The 16,620-nt window shown below is 41.3% G+C and overlaps 1 protein-coding gene across 42 annotated transcripts in view; it reads right to left on the reverse strand.

The window, feature by feature from the left end:
• Window positions 1-16,620, reverse strand: part of LOC115194257 (receptor-type tyrosine-protein phosphatase delta) — a 393,126-nt gene that overhangs the window by 107,618 nt on the left and 268,888 nt on the right. For 22 of the 42 annotated variants that reach the window (XM_029753824.1, XM_029753815.1, XM_029753802.1 and 19 more), the window contains 2 exons: window positions 13,918-14,063; window positions 9,456-9,597 (listed from right to left, as the gene is read on the reverse strand). In XM_029753824.1, the coding sequence (XP_029609684.1) occupies window positions 9,456-9,597; window positions 13,918-14,063 (288 nt within the window). Of the gene's footprint in view, window positions 1-9,455; window positions 9,598-13,914; window positions 14,064-16,620 lie in introns of all 42 variants that reach the window. The other 20 variants (XM_029753799.1, XM_029753798.1, XM_029753791.1 and 17 more) reach the window with 1 other exon arrangement.

Raw genomic sequence — 16,620 nt, forward strand, 5'->3', positions numbered from 1 at the left:
CCACTACCAGCCTCAGAAATTGCAGCCCAAATAACTGCTTCACAGAGTTCAAGTAACAGACACATCTCAACATTAACTGTTTAGAGGAGATTGTGAATGAGGCCTTCATTGTCAAATTGCTGTAAAGAAACCACTACTAAAGGACACCAATAATAAGAAGAGACTTGCTTGGGCCAAAAAACATGAGCAATGGACATTAGACCGGTTGAAATCTGTCCGTTGGTCTGATGAGTCCAAATTTTAGTGGGACTATCATTTGTTTTTAAACAGGACAATGACCCCAAATACACCTCCAGGCTGTGTAAGGGCTATTTGACCAGGAAGGAGAGTGATGGAGTGCTGCATCAGATGACCTGGCCTTCACAATCACCCGACCTCAACCCAATTGAGATAGTTTTGGATGAGTTGGACCACAGAGTGAATGAAAAGCAGCCAACAAGTGCTCAGCATATGTGGGAACTCCTTCATGACTGTTGTAAATGCATTCCAGGTGAATCTGGTTGAGAGAATGCCAAGTGTGCAAAGCTGTCATTAAGGCAAAGGGTAGCTACTTTCAAGAATCTAAAATCTAAAACATATTTGATTTGTTTAACACTTTTTTGGTTACTACATGATTCCATATGTGTTATTTCATAGTTTTGATGTCTTTGCTATTATTCTACAATGTAGAAAATAGTACAAATAAAGAAAAACCCTTGAATGAGAAGGTGTGTCCAAACTTTTGACTGGTACTGTATATCTGGATAGGGAGCATTGACACAGACCCAGGCCAGAAGCCCGTCCCAGCAGGAGTCCAGGGGAGTGTCGGAGACCAGGTTAGCCTCCCTGCTGGTCAGGAAAACAAGACAGAAGGTCGGCCTGTAAGATATCGTATTGGTTCATTAACCTTCATGTGCCTTACATTCAGAAACAAATGGGTCAGTTTGGTCAAACAGGTGTTCCTAATGACCTGGTGTGAACTGTGCATGAACCACATTATTTTCCTGCAGTATTCATCAATTCATTTTTTTAGGTGTGAAACAGGCCAGGCAGGTTTCAGCAGGCAGATACATTTTTAAAAGAGCATGTGCTACAAGTTTAGTTAAAAAACAGGGTGCTTTTGTTTATGTAAGGCAAGCCATGCTCTCAAATGTAAGAACTCTTCCCAATTTTCTCCCTGAACTTCAACCATTTTAGTATAACAACACTGTGATATTTTACAGGTCATGTCTCAGTGCTCGTCCATGTCTGAGAGAACAGACTTTATACAAGTTCATGTCCATCTGAGAATGGCAGTGCTCCATAAATGGCCAGAGGAAAACGGTAAATAAATAATTGAAAAGACTGGGGCTAAGAGCTTGCTGCAGAAAGTGGGGATTACTCATTCTTGGACTAACAAGAACGGACAACTTGTGTCCCAACAGGCCTTAATGGAACCCGGGTTACATCATGCTTTTCAATTAAGCAGACAGAATTTACTACGGCAGAAGTTGGGGTGTCTCCACGGGACGTGGGTAGTTTTGAGGCATGCGTTACACAAATGGCTATTTCTAGGCTCAAGGTCTTGTCATAGGACACGTGAACCTTGAAAGGTGAGTTTGAAACTCGTGGTAAACTTTTGGTTTGAGAGACTTGTTCTCAATGCATTCTATACAGCCACAAAAATCTGCAGAATGAGCAAAGAATGTCATGTGGCCTCGCAAATAACTTCAATACTTTTGTATAACACATTTGAAATAATTCAACTAAAGTTAGGCTTTCCCATACCTTGTTTTTTTTGCCAGTATAAAGCTGTTTGGCTTTAATTAGCAATACCCTTGTAGGCAGGCTTAAAGAGGTTTCTCGAGAGCATCGTTAGATGCATTAGGAGTGACCCTGAAGTGCCCGATTAATCTAGTAGAAAATGACTTGAGTATGGCCGAGATCAAAGTCAAGCACCTGCATTAGCACCCCTTGACTCAGACTGATACACTCCCACTTGACGACCTTTAAGTCCCCACGGCCCACGGAATGTTCAAAGGGAATGATGACGACGACGACAAATTCCACCAAAGAGCCCCTTGTCAATTCGATGATTGTGACTGGTGTGTGCAGGTGGCTACTTATACGCAAAAGATAAGCCTCTCCAGCTTTGTGACATGTTATTATAATGCTACAGAACTAATGGAGATAATTGAAATGATTGAGCTATTATTCATTTCCTGACACGCCTTTTGACTTGTATGGTAGTGTCATCAGTGTAATGAAACCTACAGTATGATCATAGATCTCACCAAAATTGCATAAATTAGGGGCATAATACACTAAGTATACCAAACATTAAGAACACCATGGACTCTACAAGATGTCGAAAGCGTTTCACAGGGATGCTGGCCCATGTTGACTCCAGTGTGAAAAACCTAGCAGCGTTGCAGTTCTTGACACACTCAAATTGGTGCACCTGGCACCTACTACCATACCTCGTTCAAAGGCACTTAATCATTTTGTCTTGCCCATTTTGTCTTGCCCATTCACCCTCTGAATGGCACACATACACAATCCATGTCTCAGTTGTCTCCAGGCTTAAAAGTCCTTTGTTAATGTCTCCTCCTCTTCATCTACACTGATTGAAGTGAATTAAACAAGTTGCATCAATAAGGGATCATAGCTTTCAGCTGGATTCACCTGGCCAGTCTATGTCATGGAAAGAGCATGTGTTCCTAATGTTTTTTTACTCTCAGTGTATACTGTTTGGGTATTGGAATGTTTAGGCCTTGAAATTTGCTTGCAAAAGGCCTTGTCTGGCGTGCCCATGTAGGAGATTAGTTGGTTGGCTTTTTTTGTATTCTCCAACCTTAAGGGGGCCATTAACAAGTAAAATGATTGTTGTCAGGAGATGTGACAAGACATTAGCATTTTCAATCAGTAAGCAACTAATTGCACCCCCAATTTTGCAACCTGAGGTTGTTACATAGGACACTGCATGATGTCTGGGAGCACCAAGCAGAAAACAACTGTCCCTATCTCTCCGAATCGATAATGATTCATTTATAGGGGGTTGTGTTTACTTTAATAAAAGAAAATACTGTGCCATTCTGGCCACCATGTTATCTATCATTTTCACAGTGCAATCCCAGTCCCTTTGTGGCTTCAGCAGATGTTTTCACACTCGCTATTGGACCGTAAAGCTTCACATCCATCTTGTTAGCAGCCAGACGTGGGTCATTTTTTGCTAAACACCACGTCAGCTCTCTTTTTCGTCTTAAATCATGCCCAGTACTGTACAAATACCGATTCTCCCCCTCGATGAATTAAGCAGAGAAATGTTGAGAATTATCATCCACCGAGAGATCAATTTCTTCGAAGACAGTCAATTCAATCTTTTTAATTACAATCATAAATAACTTGTCATTATCTGTTCCATTTCTGGTGATGAACGAGACTGGGGAGATTTAGAATTGAGGGGAGTGCCAATACAAGACTCTTCCTATTGTCCAGCAGATTTATATTATAATGTGCAGAGTCACCACAGTTTTTACAATCATTCAGAGGCTTGTGGTTGTTTGAAAAACGCACATTTTGCAAAAGCTATCTATCTGGACAGATTTATAGAAGACAGGGACAATCTGACAATATTGATGAAATTCCTCTGTCTAAGGACGTGTTTAGAAGAGGGTGTAATGAAAATCCAAAATGGGAAGTCTAAATAATCTGTCTGTTCAATTCGGCCCGATGGAATTTCCCTACAAATGACTTCTTTTTGCCCTGATGGAAATAACCAACTGCCACGCTCCACCTGTTACTCAACTGCCCGGGAACCAGAAAGAAATGCACATTTCTGCTGATTTAGGAAACATGAATGGGTCAAACATCTCAGACAAGAGTATGGGATGACGGGGGTTCTTTTTTCACCCATGCACAAATAAGGTTACAGAACTTCTGATACACTTAAAACGGCTGTCTCAGGGACTTCTATGTAATAATTCTTCCATGTATTCTTCCCCTCAAAAGGAGTTCACCTGGGTTGAAGTCAGCGGGATTTTGAAAGCCTCTATTTATTGAAAAAAGTACTTCTGCAGCACAAATGAGTGTTCCGAGTCTTCTGTATTGTAGCCTGGGTCTTGGCGTCTACAGAGCTTGCCGGTGAACCAAACTGAACAGCGTCCTCTCTCCTGGCCCCCTATGCTGCCTTGTTCACCTCCTGCATTGCTTTTTCGCAAGCATAGTGATCTCAGGCTCTGCAATTTTACAATAGCCACCTGCTTCACCCTCACTGCATGCCTTGCTCTGGCAGTCCAAGACAGCTGAGCCAGCTATTTGCTTCACAAGCAATTTGAGCACTCAGTCAATGTTTTGTTTTTTCTTTCGGGCTATGCTTCTTTGAAGTACAACCTGAGATACAGAGTAGAGTACAGAGTAGAGAAACTTGCAGAGAAACAAAGTAATGTGAAGAATTTGTATTAAGACCCTACATCACGACACAGAAAAGTAGTTCCTAGTGGACTTGAAATGCAAATCCATGCAAAGTAGTATGGTGAAGAGGAGTATAAAAAAAATATGTGATATGTCTGTGTGGTGCTTAAGAATATTCTTCGTCTAGACTTATTCTGTTCCTTGCTGGATTTAAAAAGCAAGCGTAGTCTGGGCACTGCAACTCGGGGGAATGATAACATAAAGAATAGGATATTATTTGTCTGGGTTCTACTCTGACTCTGAACTTCAGACTGGGAACATTGGTTTAAGTTTATCACTGTTGTGAATCTATGCCAGTAAGGCGTACAAATACATACAGTACCAACACACAAATCACTTTTTAATGGACATTCTTATTGGTTTACGTGGGTGGAATTATATTATCTTCCTCCTCTCTTTACAGAAGTAGATGCACTTAATTCCTTCATGCACTTAGGCTGTGTTTACACAGGCAATTCTGAAATTTTTCCACTATTGGTCTTTTGACCAATCAGATCAGATCTTTTGCCAATAATTGGGCAAAAGAACAGAATAAGGCTGCCTGTGTATACTCAGCCTTAGTTTTCTGAGGAAATTTCTCATTCCGTATTATGAATATGCACTATTCAAACTATACTCTTCTTGAGTGTCTGAAGACTGCAAAGTGTAGAAAGTTAAGTATGCAACATAAGCTATAGTCTACAGGCTTCTTCTGGCTATGGGTGAAAAGATAATTCTTTCCTACAACGTGGTCACTTTTACAGAGCGAGAGCACCCTGCACCACTCCTTACAAACAGAAATTATGGATTTTGTTTAGGGCTTTTTTCCGTCACAGTATAGAGTCTTTCTATGTTCCACTCTTACTATCAAGTTGAGCACATCAGCACAACTCTGCATGCTTGTGAGAACGGCGAGAGAAATCGCTGTTCACAGTATAATGGGAATATATTGATACATTAACTTCCTTAATCACGACTGAATCTGCAGCGAAGAAAGTTGACACAGCCATACCACGTGATAATAGCATACGATTGTGCTGCCTAAGTAAAATGAGGTATGTGCTTGTGTTTGGGTGCCTACATAGGAAGGCAATTATTTTAATTGAATTTCCCACTACTGAAACTATAGCTAATTGCTCCAGCTGACATGTAATGGATATAGATTAGAATGACAAACTGATGGTTCTATCTCCATCTATAGAGCGTGGACACTTGGCTGACATATTGGCTGGTGCAATCAACTTTAACATTTTGAGGTTATATGTCTTATTATGTGTTATTATGTCCTGGGGGAATATGCAAAATGTCCTGCTGTATCAGAACACATGTCGTAAATCAGATGAAAAAAATCTAATGTTAAAATCCAATAGAGCCCCACAGTGGAGGTGTCATAATACCCATAAAACCTAGCGGTCAAACACAATACACTTCACAAAATTGTCCATTTAAAGAAATGTAGCCAATTTATTAATTACTACATTTAGCTAACATTAGATAATTCATCCAGAGATACTTATCTTCGCCTCGATTCGGCAGTCTCGTCCAGATCCTCATGGCATTTGTCGGTCTTTATGATAGCCACATTAGCAGCTAATTGGCATTACATTTTGGGGGGGTAAACACAGGCGAATATATTGATAAAAGTCACCTTGTCTTAAGACAGATTTACACGTTTATCAAAACGTCACGCCAGGGTAAACCTACATGAAACACAGCCCTTATTTTAAGTGTTTCTAAAATCCCTGATGGGAAAAATGAACGGTGGAAAAATTATTGGAACCCTTTCCCCGTTTGACCGCTAGGTTTTATGGGTATTATGACTCATAAGGTGGTACTGTATGCTATACGTGGTATCAAAACTACACTATGACTCCTGCACCATTTTATCTGCTTCCCTTTAATCTTTTATCACCCTTCATCTCCTACCGTTTTCCAATTCCAATTTCAAATCAGACAACCTTAATTCAAACACCCATATCACATATGACTTAAGTCATCTCTGAGTTAATCAAAACCGAGGGAGAAAGAGATCCAAGGGGGGAAAAAGTACAATATGCAAACTAGGGCCCTCATTCATTGGACAAGTAGATTTCGGGTACGAACATCATTATGCTAGCGGTTCGCCTTTCATGCAAATGACTTTCTCTCTTTAAGCCAGGAAAGTTCATTGCTAATAGCATTTCCCATCAAGTCCGTGGCTCATCCAAATGCTAATATCTCTGCCACTGGATCCTTCACCTCGCAGCCCTGATGCTTCATGACTGTGGCAATTACAACAATTTTACTTTTCCCCCTTTATGGAATTAGCCATTATCTCCTCCTGGAGCAGGCTACCAGAAACAGATGCTAACCAATCTCCTAGCACAGGCCAGTAGAGCTCAAATGAACTAAATGAACAGTCACTTCATATGTATTACTTAGCAGTGTCTTCATCTGGTGATCTGTTTATGTATCTATTGCGGCCTTGTGTGGCTGTAGCGTCTCGGCAAGAGGTATACAAGGTGGGATAGAGAATCTCTAAAGCTCCTAGCTATGCCGACAGATTGAACTCAGATTGGAATTTTTGGTGGTATCAAACACCAAATAAAGAACCTGGCAGAGGAGTTTCCCAAATAAATCTTGGCGTGCAAATACAGACATACTGTATTCTCCAAGGGAGATACAGAACCATGTCAGAGATACGCAGAGTATTTTTGGTACAAGGCAGAAAGAAAATGGCATCTCTATGGCTTTTTGTGTTATGTATTATGCATTGCAATTTAACCTTGTAAAAGTACACTACCCTTACATTGTCCTCAAACTATACCCACCACCCTGCCCTCTAATGTAAAAGTTCACCCTTGCATCCCTGCTCAGTAGACTACATGAATAAGACATGAGGCCTCCAAAATAAGTTGGGTGGCGAAACTTTGACCATGTTTGAATTTCGCTGGTTGTGCTGGTTATAATACACATTCTAGAGAAAAAGGTATAAAGCCCCCGAAAAAAATCACTATTTGGTGAATATTCTCATTCAGGTAGAAATTAACAGGTCTGTTGAGGATTTGTGTGGATGGGGATGTGAAAGTGTGTGTATACCTGGGTCTCTGCATAAGTGAGTGAGAGACATACTCATCTGTCTTGACCAGAGAGCATCACTTTACTGCAACACAGGAAGGGCTTTTTGCTGCGGCAGATGCGGCTACGCTCACCTTCAAACTGGTGATGGGATACAAGGAAGGGTAGGTATAGCTAGGGACAAAGTGAAATGGAATGGTAATATACATGCTAATGCCTTGGCATTGGAGCTGAGAGGCACAGGTTCAGTGAAGCAGATGCTGTGACACTCATTTCCTTCGCCAGTCTCTCTCTCTGTGTGTGTGTGTGTGTTTGTGTGTGTGTGTGTGTGTGTGTGTGTGTGTGTGTGTGTGTGTGTGTGTGTGTGTGTGTGTGTGTGTGCACGTGCATGTTATTGTGTTTCTACACACATACATAAACATACACGTGCAGAGACATAGCGTAAACAGGGGAGAGATTGCATGAGAATCTGCCACCTTTCCTTTTCAAAGGGCCCTTGGGGACCGTGCCAGGGGCCTTTTGTTCATCTCGGCGGTGGTGATAAGGAAGAGAGGACAAGGCGGTTCAGAGAGAATATACAGAGCTGGCTCTTTTCTATAGGTGGGGAGCTGTTGTGTAATTGTGGGGGATAATGGAGCACACCTCATTCAGCGTGTCAAGGGATTTTAGAGCCAATTCTCCATTCAGAGCATAACAAGTCTCTGCTTTAGAGAGATAGGTCTACAAGTACAATATATTTTTGAGTCCGGGGCCAGTAAGCATTTGCGTTTGAATAGGATGTTGTGTGAAATCAAGATAAACATTTGCTTTTTATATGTACGGTATGTGGCAGTGGTTATGATTGTGGTATCAGCAGCAACTTTAGATTTGGGACCAATTTTTGCTGTCAGTATTTAAAGTATTCAAAGTATCTCAAGCAACTGCAAGTATTACAAAGTTACAACAAAATACAGGAATCTCGCCTCCCGAATGGCGCAGTGGTCTAAGGCAGTGCATCGCGGTACTAGCTGTGCCGCTAGAGATTCTGGGTTCGATCCCAGGCTCTGTCGCAGTCAGCTGCGACCGGGAGGCTCATGGGGCGGCACACAATTGGCCCAGCATTGTCCGGGTTAGGGAGGGTTTGGTCGGCAGGGATATCCTTGTCTCATCGCACACTAGCAACTCCTGTGGCGGGCCGGGCGCAGTGCACGCTGACACGGTCGCCAGGTGTACGGTGTTTCCTCCGACACATTGGTGCGGCTGGCTTCCGGGTTGGATGGGCATTGTGTCAAGAAGCAGTGCGTCTTGGTTGGGTTGTGTTTCGGAGGACGCATGGCTCTCGGCCTTCGCCTCTTCCGAGTCCGTACGGGAGTTGCGGCGATGAGACAAAACTGTAACTACTACCAATTGGATACCATGAAATTGGGGAGAAAAAAGGGGGGAAAAAAATAAATAAAATACAGGAATCTCATTTAGTTAGGTTATGATAAAACTAAAGCATGATATTTCATGAACAATATGATGAAATTAGCTACTAGTTCTAAACCTGATTCAAAGAGTCATACCTTTTCTCCAGTTAAGTGAATATTAAAGCAAGAGCAGATAAGTAAAATGAAATCTGAATTGAATAGCACTCAGCATTCCATTACAACACCAAGAGCCAGCAATGGCAAACTACTTTGCATTACTCAACCAGCATCTTAATTATTGTGTCAGGAAACTGTAAGAAAATGCGTTAATTGACTTAGAAAATCCGTATTTGGCTAAGTCGCTAATGGAGTAAGACCAATTAAGTCAGTAAATTCAACATGAGTGGAATACTGTGGCAAAACCTGAGATTCAACAAAGTGTACAATAAGTGTGAGGAAAAGAAAGAAAGAGGACAGACAGAAAGGACAGACAGACCAGACATAGAAACAAAGAAAGTCTCTCTTACCTGGTTAGTTGAAGAAACTGAGAGTTAAAGGAAGAGGAGTTAGCATTTTGGTTGTGGAGAAAGCAGCACCTACCACGTAAAACAGTGAGTCTCGTAGTAGCACTCAGCTCTCCAACAGTGTTGGAGGCAACACACTCGTATATGGCTTCGTCTCGGGGTGTACGCAAGGGCTGAATTCTCAACACCGAGCCAGAGCCGTCATCGAAATCAATCACCTGCAGGTGCGAGAAACAAGATATGTTAAAGGAGTTTTTTTGTTCCCAATCAGTGACGGAAGTTTGCACAGAGTAAATCCAACCACTCCTGCAGAAGAGTATAAAAACTTTTGGCCTACAACACTGATGGTGCCAAACACACTGTGCTTCCCATCAGAAAACAATGGAAGCTGCTATGGCTAGTATACCCTAACATCAGATCCTTATTTGAGTGAGTGTTTGGCTCTTTTCTCAATTGTCTATAAAGACCATCCACCCTTCACCTCCTCTCCTGAAATATGTGTCCAGGTGAAAGCCAGCCTGAAGCAAGCTTCCACCAAATAGTTTTTGTCATGTCTTTTCAATTAAGAGCAGGTGAAGGAGGGGAGACAAAGAGAGGATGGATTTTCAAGCAATTGATATAGAACCCACGTGTGCATCTCTTTGTATGTGTTTGAGGAAGAGATACCACATCTGTAGTATGTACAGTTGAAGTCGGAAGATTACATACACCTTAGCCAACTACATTTAAACTCAGTTTTTCACAATTCCTGACATTTAATCAGAGTAAAGATTCCCTGTCTTAGGTCAGGAAAACCACTTTTAAGAATGTGAAATGTCAGAATAACGGTGGAGAGAAGTATTTATATCAGCTATTATTTCTTTCATCACATTCCCAGTGTGTCAGAAGTTTACATACACTCAATTAGTACTTGTAGCATTGCCTTTAAATTGTTTAACTTGGATCAAACATTTTGGGTAGCCTTCCACAAGCTTCCCACAACACGTTCGGTGAATTGTGGCCCATTCCTCCTGACAGAGCTGATGTAACTGAGTCAGGTTTGTAGGCCTCCTTGCTCGCACACGCGTTTTCAGTTCTGCCCACACATTTTCTATGGGATTGAGGTCAGGGCTTTGTGATGGCCACTCTAATACCTTGACTTTGTTGTCCTTAAGCCATTTTGCCACAACTTTGGAAGTATGCTTGGGGTCATTGTCCATTTGGAAGACCCATTTGCGACCAAGCTTTAACTTTCTGACTGATGTCTTGAGATGTTGTTTCAATATATCCACAGAATTTCCCCCCTCATGATGCCATCTATTATGTGAAGTGCACCAGTCCTCCTGCAGCAAAGCAACCCACAACATGATGCTGCCACCCCCGTGCTTCACGGTTGGGATGGTGTTCTTCGGCTTGCAAGCCTCCACCTTTTTCCTCCAAACATAACGACGGTCATTATGGCCAAACAGTTCTATTTTTGTTTCATCAGACCAGAGGACATTTCTCCAAAAAGTACGATCTTTGTCCCCATGTGCAGTTGCAAACCGTAGTCTGGCATTTTTATGGCGGTTTCGGAGCAGTGGCTTCTTCCTTGCTGAGCGGCCTTTCAGTTTATGTCAATATAGGACTCGTTTTACTGTGGATATATATAACTTTTGTACCTGTTTCCTCCAGCATCTTCACAAGGGCTTTGCTGTTGTTCTGGAATTGATTTGCACTTTTCGCACCAAAGTACATTCATCTCTAGGAGACAGAACTCGTCTCCTTCCTGAGTGGTATGACAGCTGCGTGGTCCCATGGTGTTTATACTTGCATACTATTGTTTGTACAGATGAACGTGGTACCTTCAGGCGTTTGGAAATTGCTACTAAGGATGAACCAGACTTGTGGAGGTGTACAATTTTTTTTCTGAGGTCTTGGCTGATTTCTTTTGATTTTTCCATTATGTCAAGCAAAGAGGCACTGAGTTTGAAGGTAGGCCTTGAAATACATCCACAGGTACATCTCCAATTGACTCAAATTCTGTCAATTAGCCTATCAGAAGCTTCTAAAGCCATGGAAAATTCCAGAAAATGATGTCAAGCTTTTTAAAGGCATAGTAAACTTAGTGTATGTAAACTTCTGACCCACTGTAATTGTGATACAGGGAATTATAAGTGAAATAATCTGTCTGTAAACAATTGTTGAAAAAATTACTTGTGTCATGCACAAAGTAGATGTCCTAACCGACTTGCCAAAACTATAATTTGTTAACGAGACATTCGGGGAGTGGTTAAAAAACAAGTTTAATGACTCCAACCTAAGTGTATGTAAACTTCCGACTTCAACTGTAGATAATAATGTCATCATTGTGACTATTGATCAAAGTTTTGCATGGCTAGTTATGGCCTTAGACTGTTGTTTGTGGTTATGATTGACTAGCCATTGGTATAGTTATTACTAGATCAGTTGTGTTCAGAGGGCCATTATTAGTTATATGCATCTTATTATTATCTAGTGATGTACTGGAAAATTAAATATAATATACACCACATGGCCAAAAGTAAGTATATGGACACTTGCTTCCATTCAGCCACATGAGCATTGAGTGTTGCAACTGAGGACAGACAATTTTTACGCTCTACGCGCTTCAGCATTCGGTGGTCCCGTTCTGTGAGCTTGTGTGGCCTAAAACTTCATGGCTGAGCCGTTGTTTCTCCTAGACGTTTCCACTTCACAATAGCAGCACTTACAGTTGACAGGGCACCTTTAGCAGGGCAGAAATTTGACTAACTGACTTGTTGGAAAGGTGGCATCCTATGACGGTGCCATGTTGAAATTCATTGAGCTCTTTAGTATGGGCCATTCTACTGGTAATGTTTGTCTATGGAGATTGCATGGCTGTGTGCTCGATTTTGTTCACCTGTCAGCAACGATTCTACTGATTTGAAGGGGTGTCCACATCCTTTTGGCCATGATGTGTAAATTCAAAGGTGGCTTACAGCTCTCCGACATCAACTTTGGATCCAAAATATGAGCTGAACTTGTGTATCAATTATTGGGAAGATAATCAAAGTGACCAAATAACTTTAAGAATGGGAAAGTATCCATTGGCCAGAACGAATCATTTGGACTTTTATGTCTGTTTTATATTGCATGTACGTTTTGGTTCGCCCCACTCTTAAAGTTAACAAACTATTAAAAACATTGAAATATTTCAATGGGACAGAACAATAACAAACAATTAAATGTGGTTCGATAAACAGTGACGAACAATTGTTATCACCATGACGTGATAGCAGTACAAAAAGACATGACCAATTGTTTTGGACATACAACACGTAAAATGTTCACAAACGGGTGTTTTGTAGCTTTTACAGCTATCGTTCCATGCTGTATACTCACTGTTTTTAGAAAGCCCTGTATCATAACTCATTTTTAAGCATTTTTAGGTAGGTTTTAAAAAGAAAGTTGACTGTTAAGGACCTCTGCTTCATATACAGACACACAAGCACAAACACACACGCAGAAAGGCCGGCCTCGACACTCACTGGTACAGTTCAGAGCATATAATTTCATGTGTTAGTTGAACAAAACACCTTGACGGTTCAGTGGCCAAGCGACAAGGGCACATTTGGGCAATCATTGCAAGAGCGCGTGATGATGGTAAGTAAAAGTGCTCCCTTTCCCATTTCAAACTCAAAGAGAAAGAAAATTGGGTTGAGAAAGTCTCAGTGTTTCTGTAAAGGGAAATGGGCTTTGTTAGGGATGAGGAGCCAGCCGCGTGAGTGAGGTGGGAAATAAGGGCGTGGCAAGCAAGCCTCGCAATGGCGATGGGTGAGTTAGCGAGCTAGTGCATTAGCATTCAGTATGCGCAGCAGCACAAATGTGATGAACTCTGATAAGATGTGATGCCTGCCCGACCGGTGAGACGCCAAAGACTCTCCAAATCTAGATAACCCGTTATTGCTGAGTAGTAGTATGGCAAGGAGAGAGGAAGGTGTTTGTTCATATCACACTATGATACACTCCGAAAGGGAATGACACAGAAATTTATAGAAATCTTATCAGTGTTCGTAGAAGATGTGTTATTTGTCATGGCGATTAAAGAGGACAAATCAAAGCTTGCAGCCAAACAAAACAGCGAGGGGGACATGCATTTAGATAAAGATGCCATGAAGCAAAAGATCTTTGAACTACAGAGATACTTCTCCCTCGTTTTGCATAAGCAGCCAAATGCAGCATGATGTTAAAATAGGTATCTGGGTCACACCATTTCTTCCCCCTTTTCTTTCTTTCACTCCCCATCATTCTTTCTTTAATTATGAATATGTCCCAAATCGCTGTGTACTTGCTCATTAAATCTCATGCATGTTAGATGGCTGGGCCAGTGTGATTATTAAAGCCTGCTCATGCGTGGTGGCAAAGGCGGGCGTGTGATTTGCGAGATCGGGGGGATGGATTATGTGTTAGGGGTTTGGAGAGGGATGGGAGGGGAGGGGGGGATGGGGGTACCAAAAGCACTGTTGAGCATTCCCGTTTTTGTCGAGCATTTTACATCAGAACAATAGACCTAATACCTCAAATCTCTGGTTGCTGACTTTCTTCCCCTTCTTGTTCCAAACTATCTTGGGGCGTGGGTCTCCCGTTGCTTGGCAGATGAATGATGCCACGCCTCCTTGCACGCCCGTTTGGTCATTGGGGGTTCTCAAAAACTTTGGTGGTGCTGGAGAGAGAGGGCAGGAGAGAGAGAGAGAGAGAGAGAGAGAGGGGACAAAAATAGTTAGCGAGGGTGCTAAGCGTTGCAGAGAGCAAGCGATTTATCTTCCTTATGAACGCGCCAAGACCAGAAAGTCACAAAGTTGCAGATTTCAGCACTTACATGTTATCGCTAAGAGGATTGTCTTTGGAGGTCAAGCCAGACTCCATTTGGAGACTGCATTGCCTTCTCAATGTGAGTGGAAACATAAGATCTGGTACTTGTAAAATGATGCAATCAAGAGAAGTAGGAATACATACAGTACCAGTCAAAAGTTTGGACACACCTAATCATTCAAGGGTTTTTCTTAATATTTTACTATTTTTCTACATTGTTGAATAATAGTGAAGACATCAACACTATGAAATAACACAAATGGAATCATGTTGTAACCAAAAAAGTGTTATAGAAAACAAAATATATGTTATATTTGAGATTCTTGAAAGTAGCCACCCTTTGCCTTGATGACATCTTTGCACACTCTTGACATTATCTCAACAAGCTTCATGAGGTAGTTACCTGGAATTAATTTCAATAACGGGTGTTAAAAGTACATTTGTGGAATTTCTTTCCTTCTTAATGTGTTTGAGCCAATCAGTTGTGTTGTGACAAGGTAGGGGTGGTATACAGAAGATAGCCCTATTTGGTAAAAGACCAAGTCCATATTATGGCAGGTGTTGTAAATCAAGTCCTCAATTTAGAGTACAATACAGTATAGGCACTAAATGTTAGAACCACCTTTGGCAGCGATTACAGCTGTGAGTCCGTCTGGTTAAGTCTCTAAGAGCATTCCACACCTGGACTGTGCAACATTTACTCATTATTCTTTTCAAAATTCTTCAAGCTCTGTCAAATTGGTTGTTGATCATTGCTAGACAACTGTTTTCAGGTGTTGCCATAGATTTCAAAAGTGTAACTCAGCCCGTGAGGAACATTCACTATCTTCTTTGTAAGCAACTCCAGTGTAGATTTGGCCTTGCGTTGTAGGTTATTATCCCACTGAAAGGTGAATTAATCTCCCAGTGTCTGGTGGAAAGCATGCTGAACCAGGTTTTCCTCTAGGATTTGGCCTGTGCTTAGACCCATTTGAAAAACTCCCCAGTCCTTTTTAAAGTTACATAAAGTTTTTAAAGTCACCATTGACCTCATGGTGAAATCCCTGAGCAATTTCCTTTCTCTCTGGCAACTGAGTTAGGAAGGACGCCTGTATCTTTGTAGTGACTGGGTGTATTGATACACCATCCAAAGTGTCAATAATAACGTTGCCATGCTCAAAGGGATATTCAATGTTTGTTTCTAAAAAAAGGTTCACAGAGTAAGACCTTTCAGCAGGACAATAACATATAACGCAAGGCCAAATATACACTGGAGTTGCTTACCAAGAAGACAGTGAATGTTCGTGAGTGGCCGAGTTACAGTTTTGGCTTAAATCGGCTTGAAAATCTATGGCAAGACCTGAAAATAGTTGTCCACTTTGACATTACAGAGTATTCTGGGTATATCGTCGACAAAATCTGACAATTAAAACCATTTTAACCCCACTTTATAACACAACAAAAGGTGGAAAAAGTCAAGGGGTGAGGCACTGTATGTCTACCTGACATATGTTGGATGACATGTCTGCTGAATGTTTGATCGACACATATATCCATAGTTTAGCTGGAATGGAATGTTCGTCTCCAGTATATTTCACTGTGATATGTGGTTGTCTCACCTAGCTATCTTAAGATGAATGCACTTACTAGAGGTCGACCGATTAATCGGAATGGCCGATTAATTAGGGCCGATTTCAAGTTCTCATATCAATCGGAAATCGGTATTTTTGGACGCCGATTTGGCAGATTTATTATTATTTATTTTTTTACCTTTATTTTACTAGACAAGTCAGTTGAGGACACATTCTTATTTTCAATGACGGCCTAGGAACGGTGGGTTAACTGCCTTGTTCAGGGGCAGAACGACAGATTTTTACCTTGTCAGCTCAGGGATTCAATCTTGCAACCTTACGGTTAACTAGTCCAACGCTCTAACCACCTGCTTTACATTGCACTCCACGAGGAGCCTGCCTGTTACGCGAATGCAGTAAGAAGCCAAGGTAAGTTGCTAGCTAGCATTAAACTTATCTTATAAAAAACAATCAATCAATCATAATCACTAGTTAACTACACATGGTTGATGATATTACTAGTTTATCTAGCCTGTCCTACATATAATCGCTTAGGTACACGTTGCTCCAACCATAAACATCAATGCCTTTCTTAAAATCAACACACAAGTATATATTTTTAAACCTGCATATTTAGTTAATATTGCCTGCTAACATGAATTTCTTTTAACTAGGGAAAATGTGTCACTTCTCTTGCAAACAGAGTCAGGGTATATGCAGCAGTTTGGGCCACCTGGCTCGTTGCGAACTGTGAAGACTATTTCTTCCTAACAAAGACAGCCGACTTCGCCAAATGGGGGATGATTTAACAAAAGTGCATTTGCGAAAAAAAGCACAATCGTTACACGATTGTACCTA

The sequence above is a fragment of the Salmo trutta genome, chromosome 5 (assembly GCF_901001165.1).
Source record: "Salmo trutta chromosome 5, fSalTru1.1, whole genome shotgun sequence".
NCBI classification, from domain to species: domain Eukaryota; kingdom Metazoa; phylum Chordata; class Actinopteri; order Salmoniformes; family Salmonidae; genus Salmo; species Salmo trutta.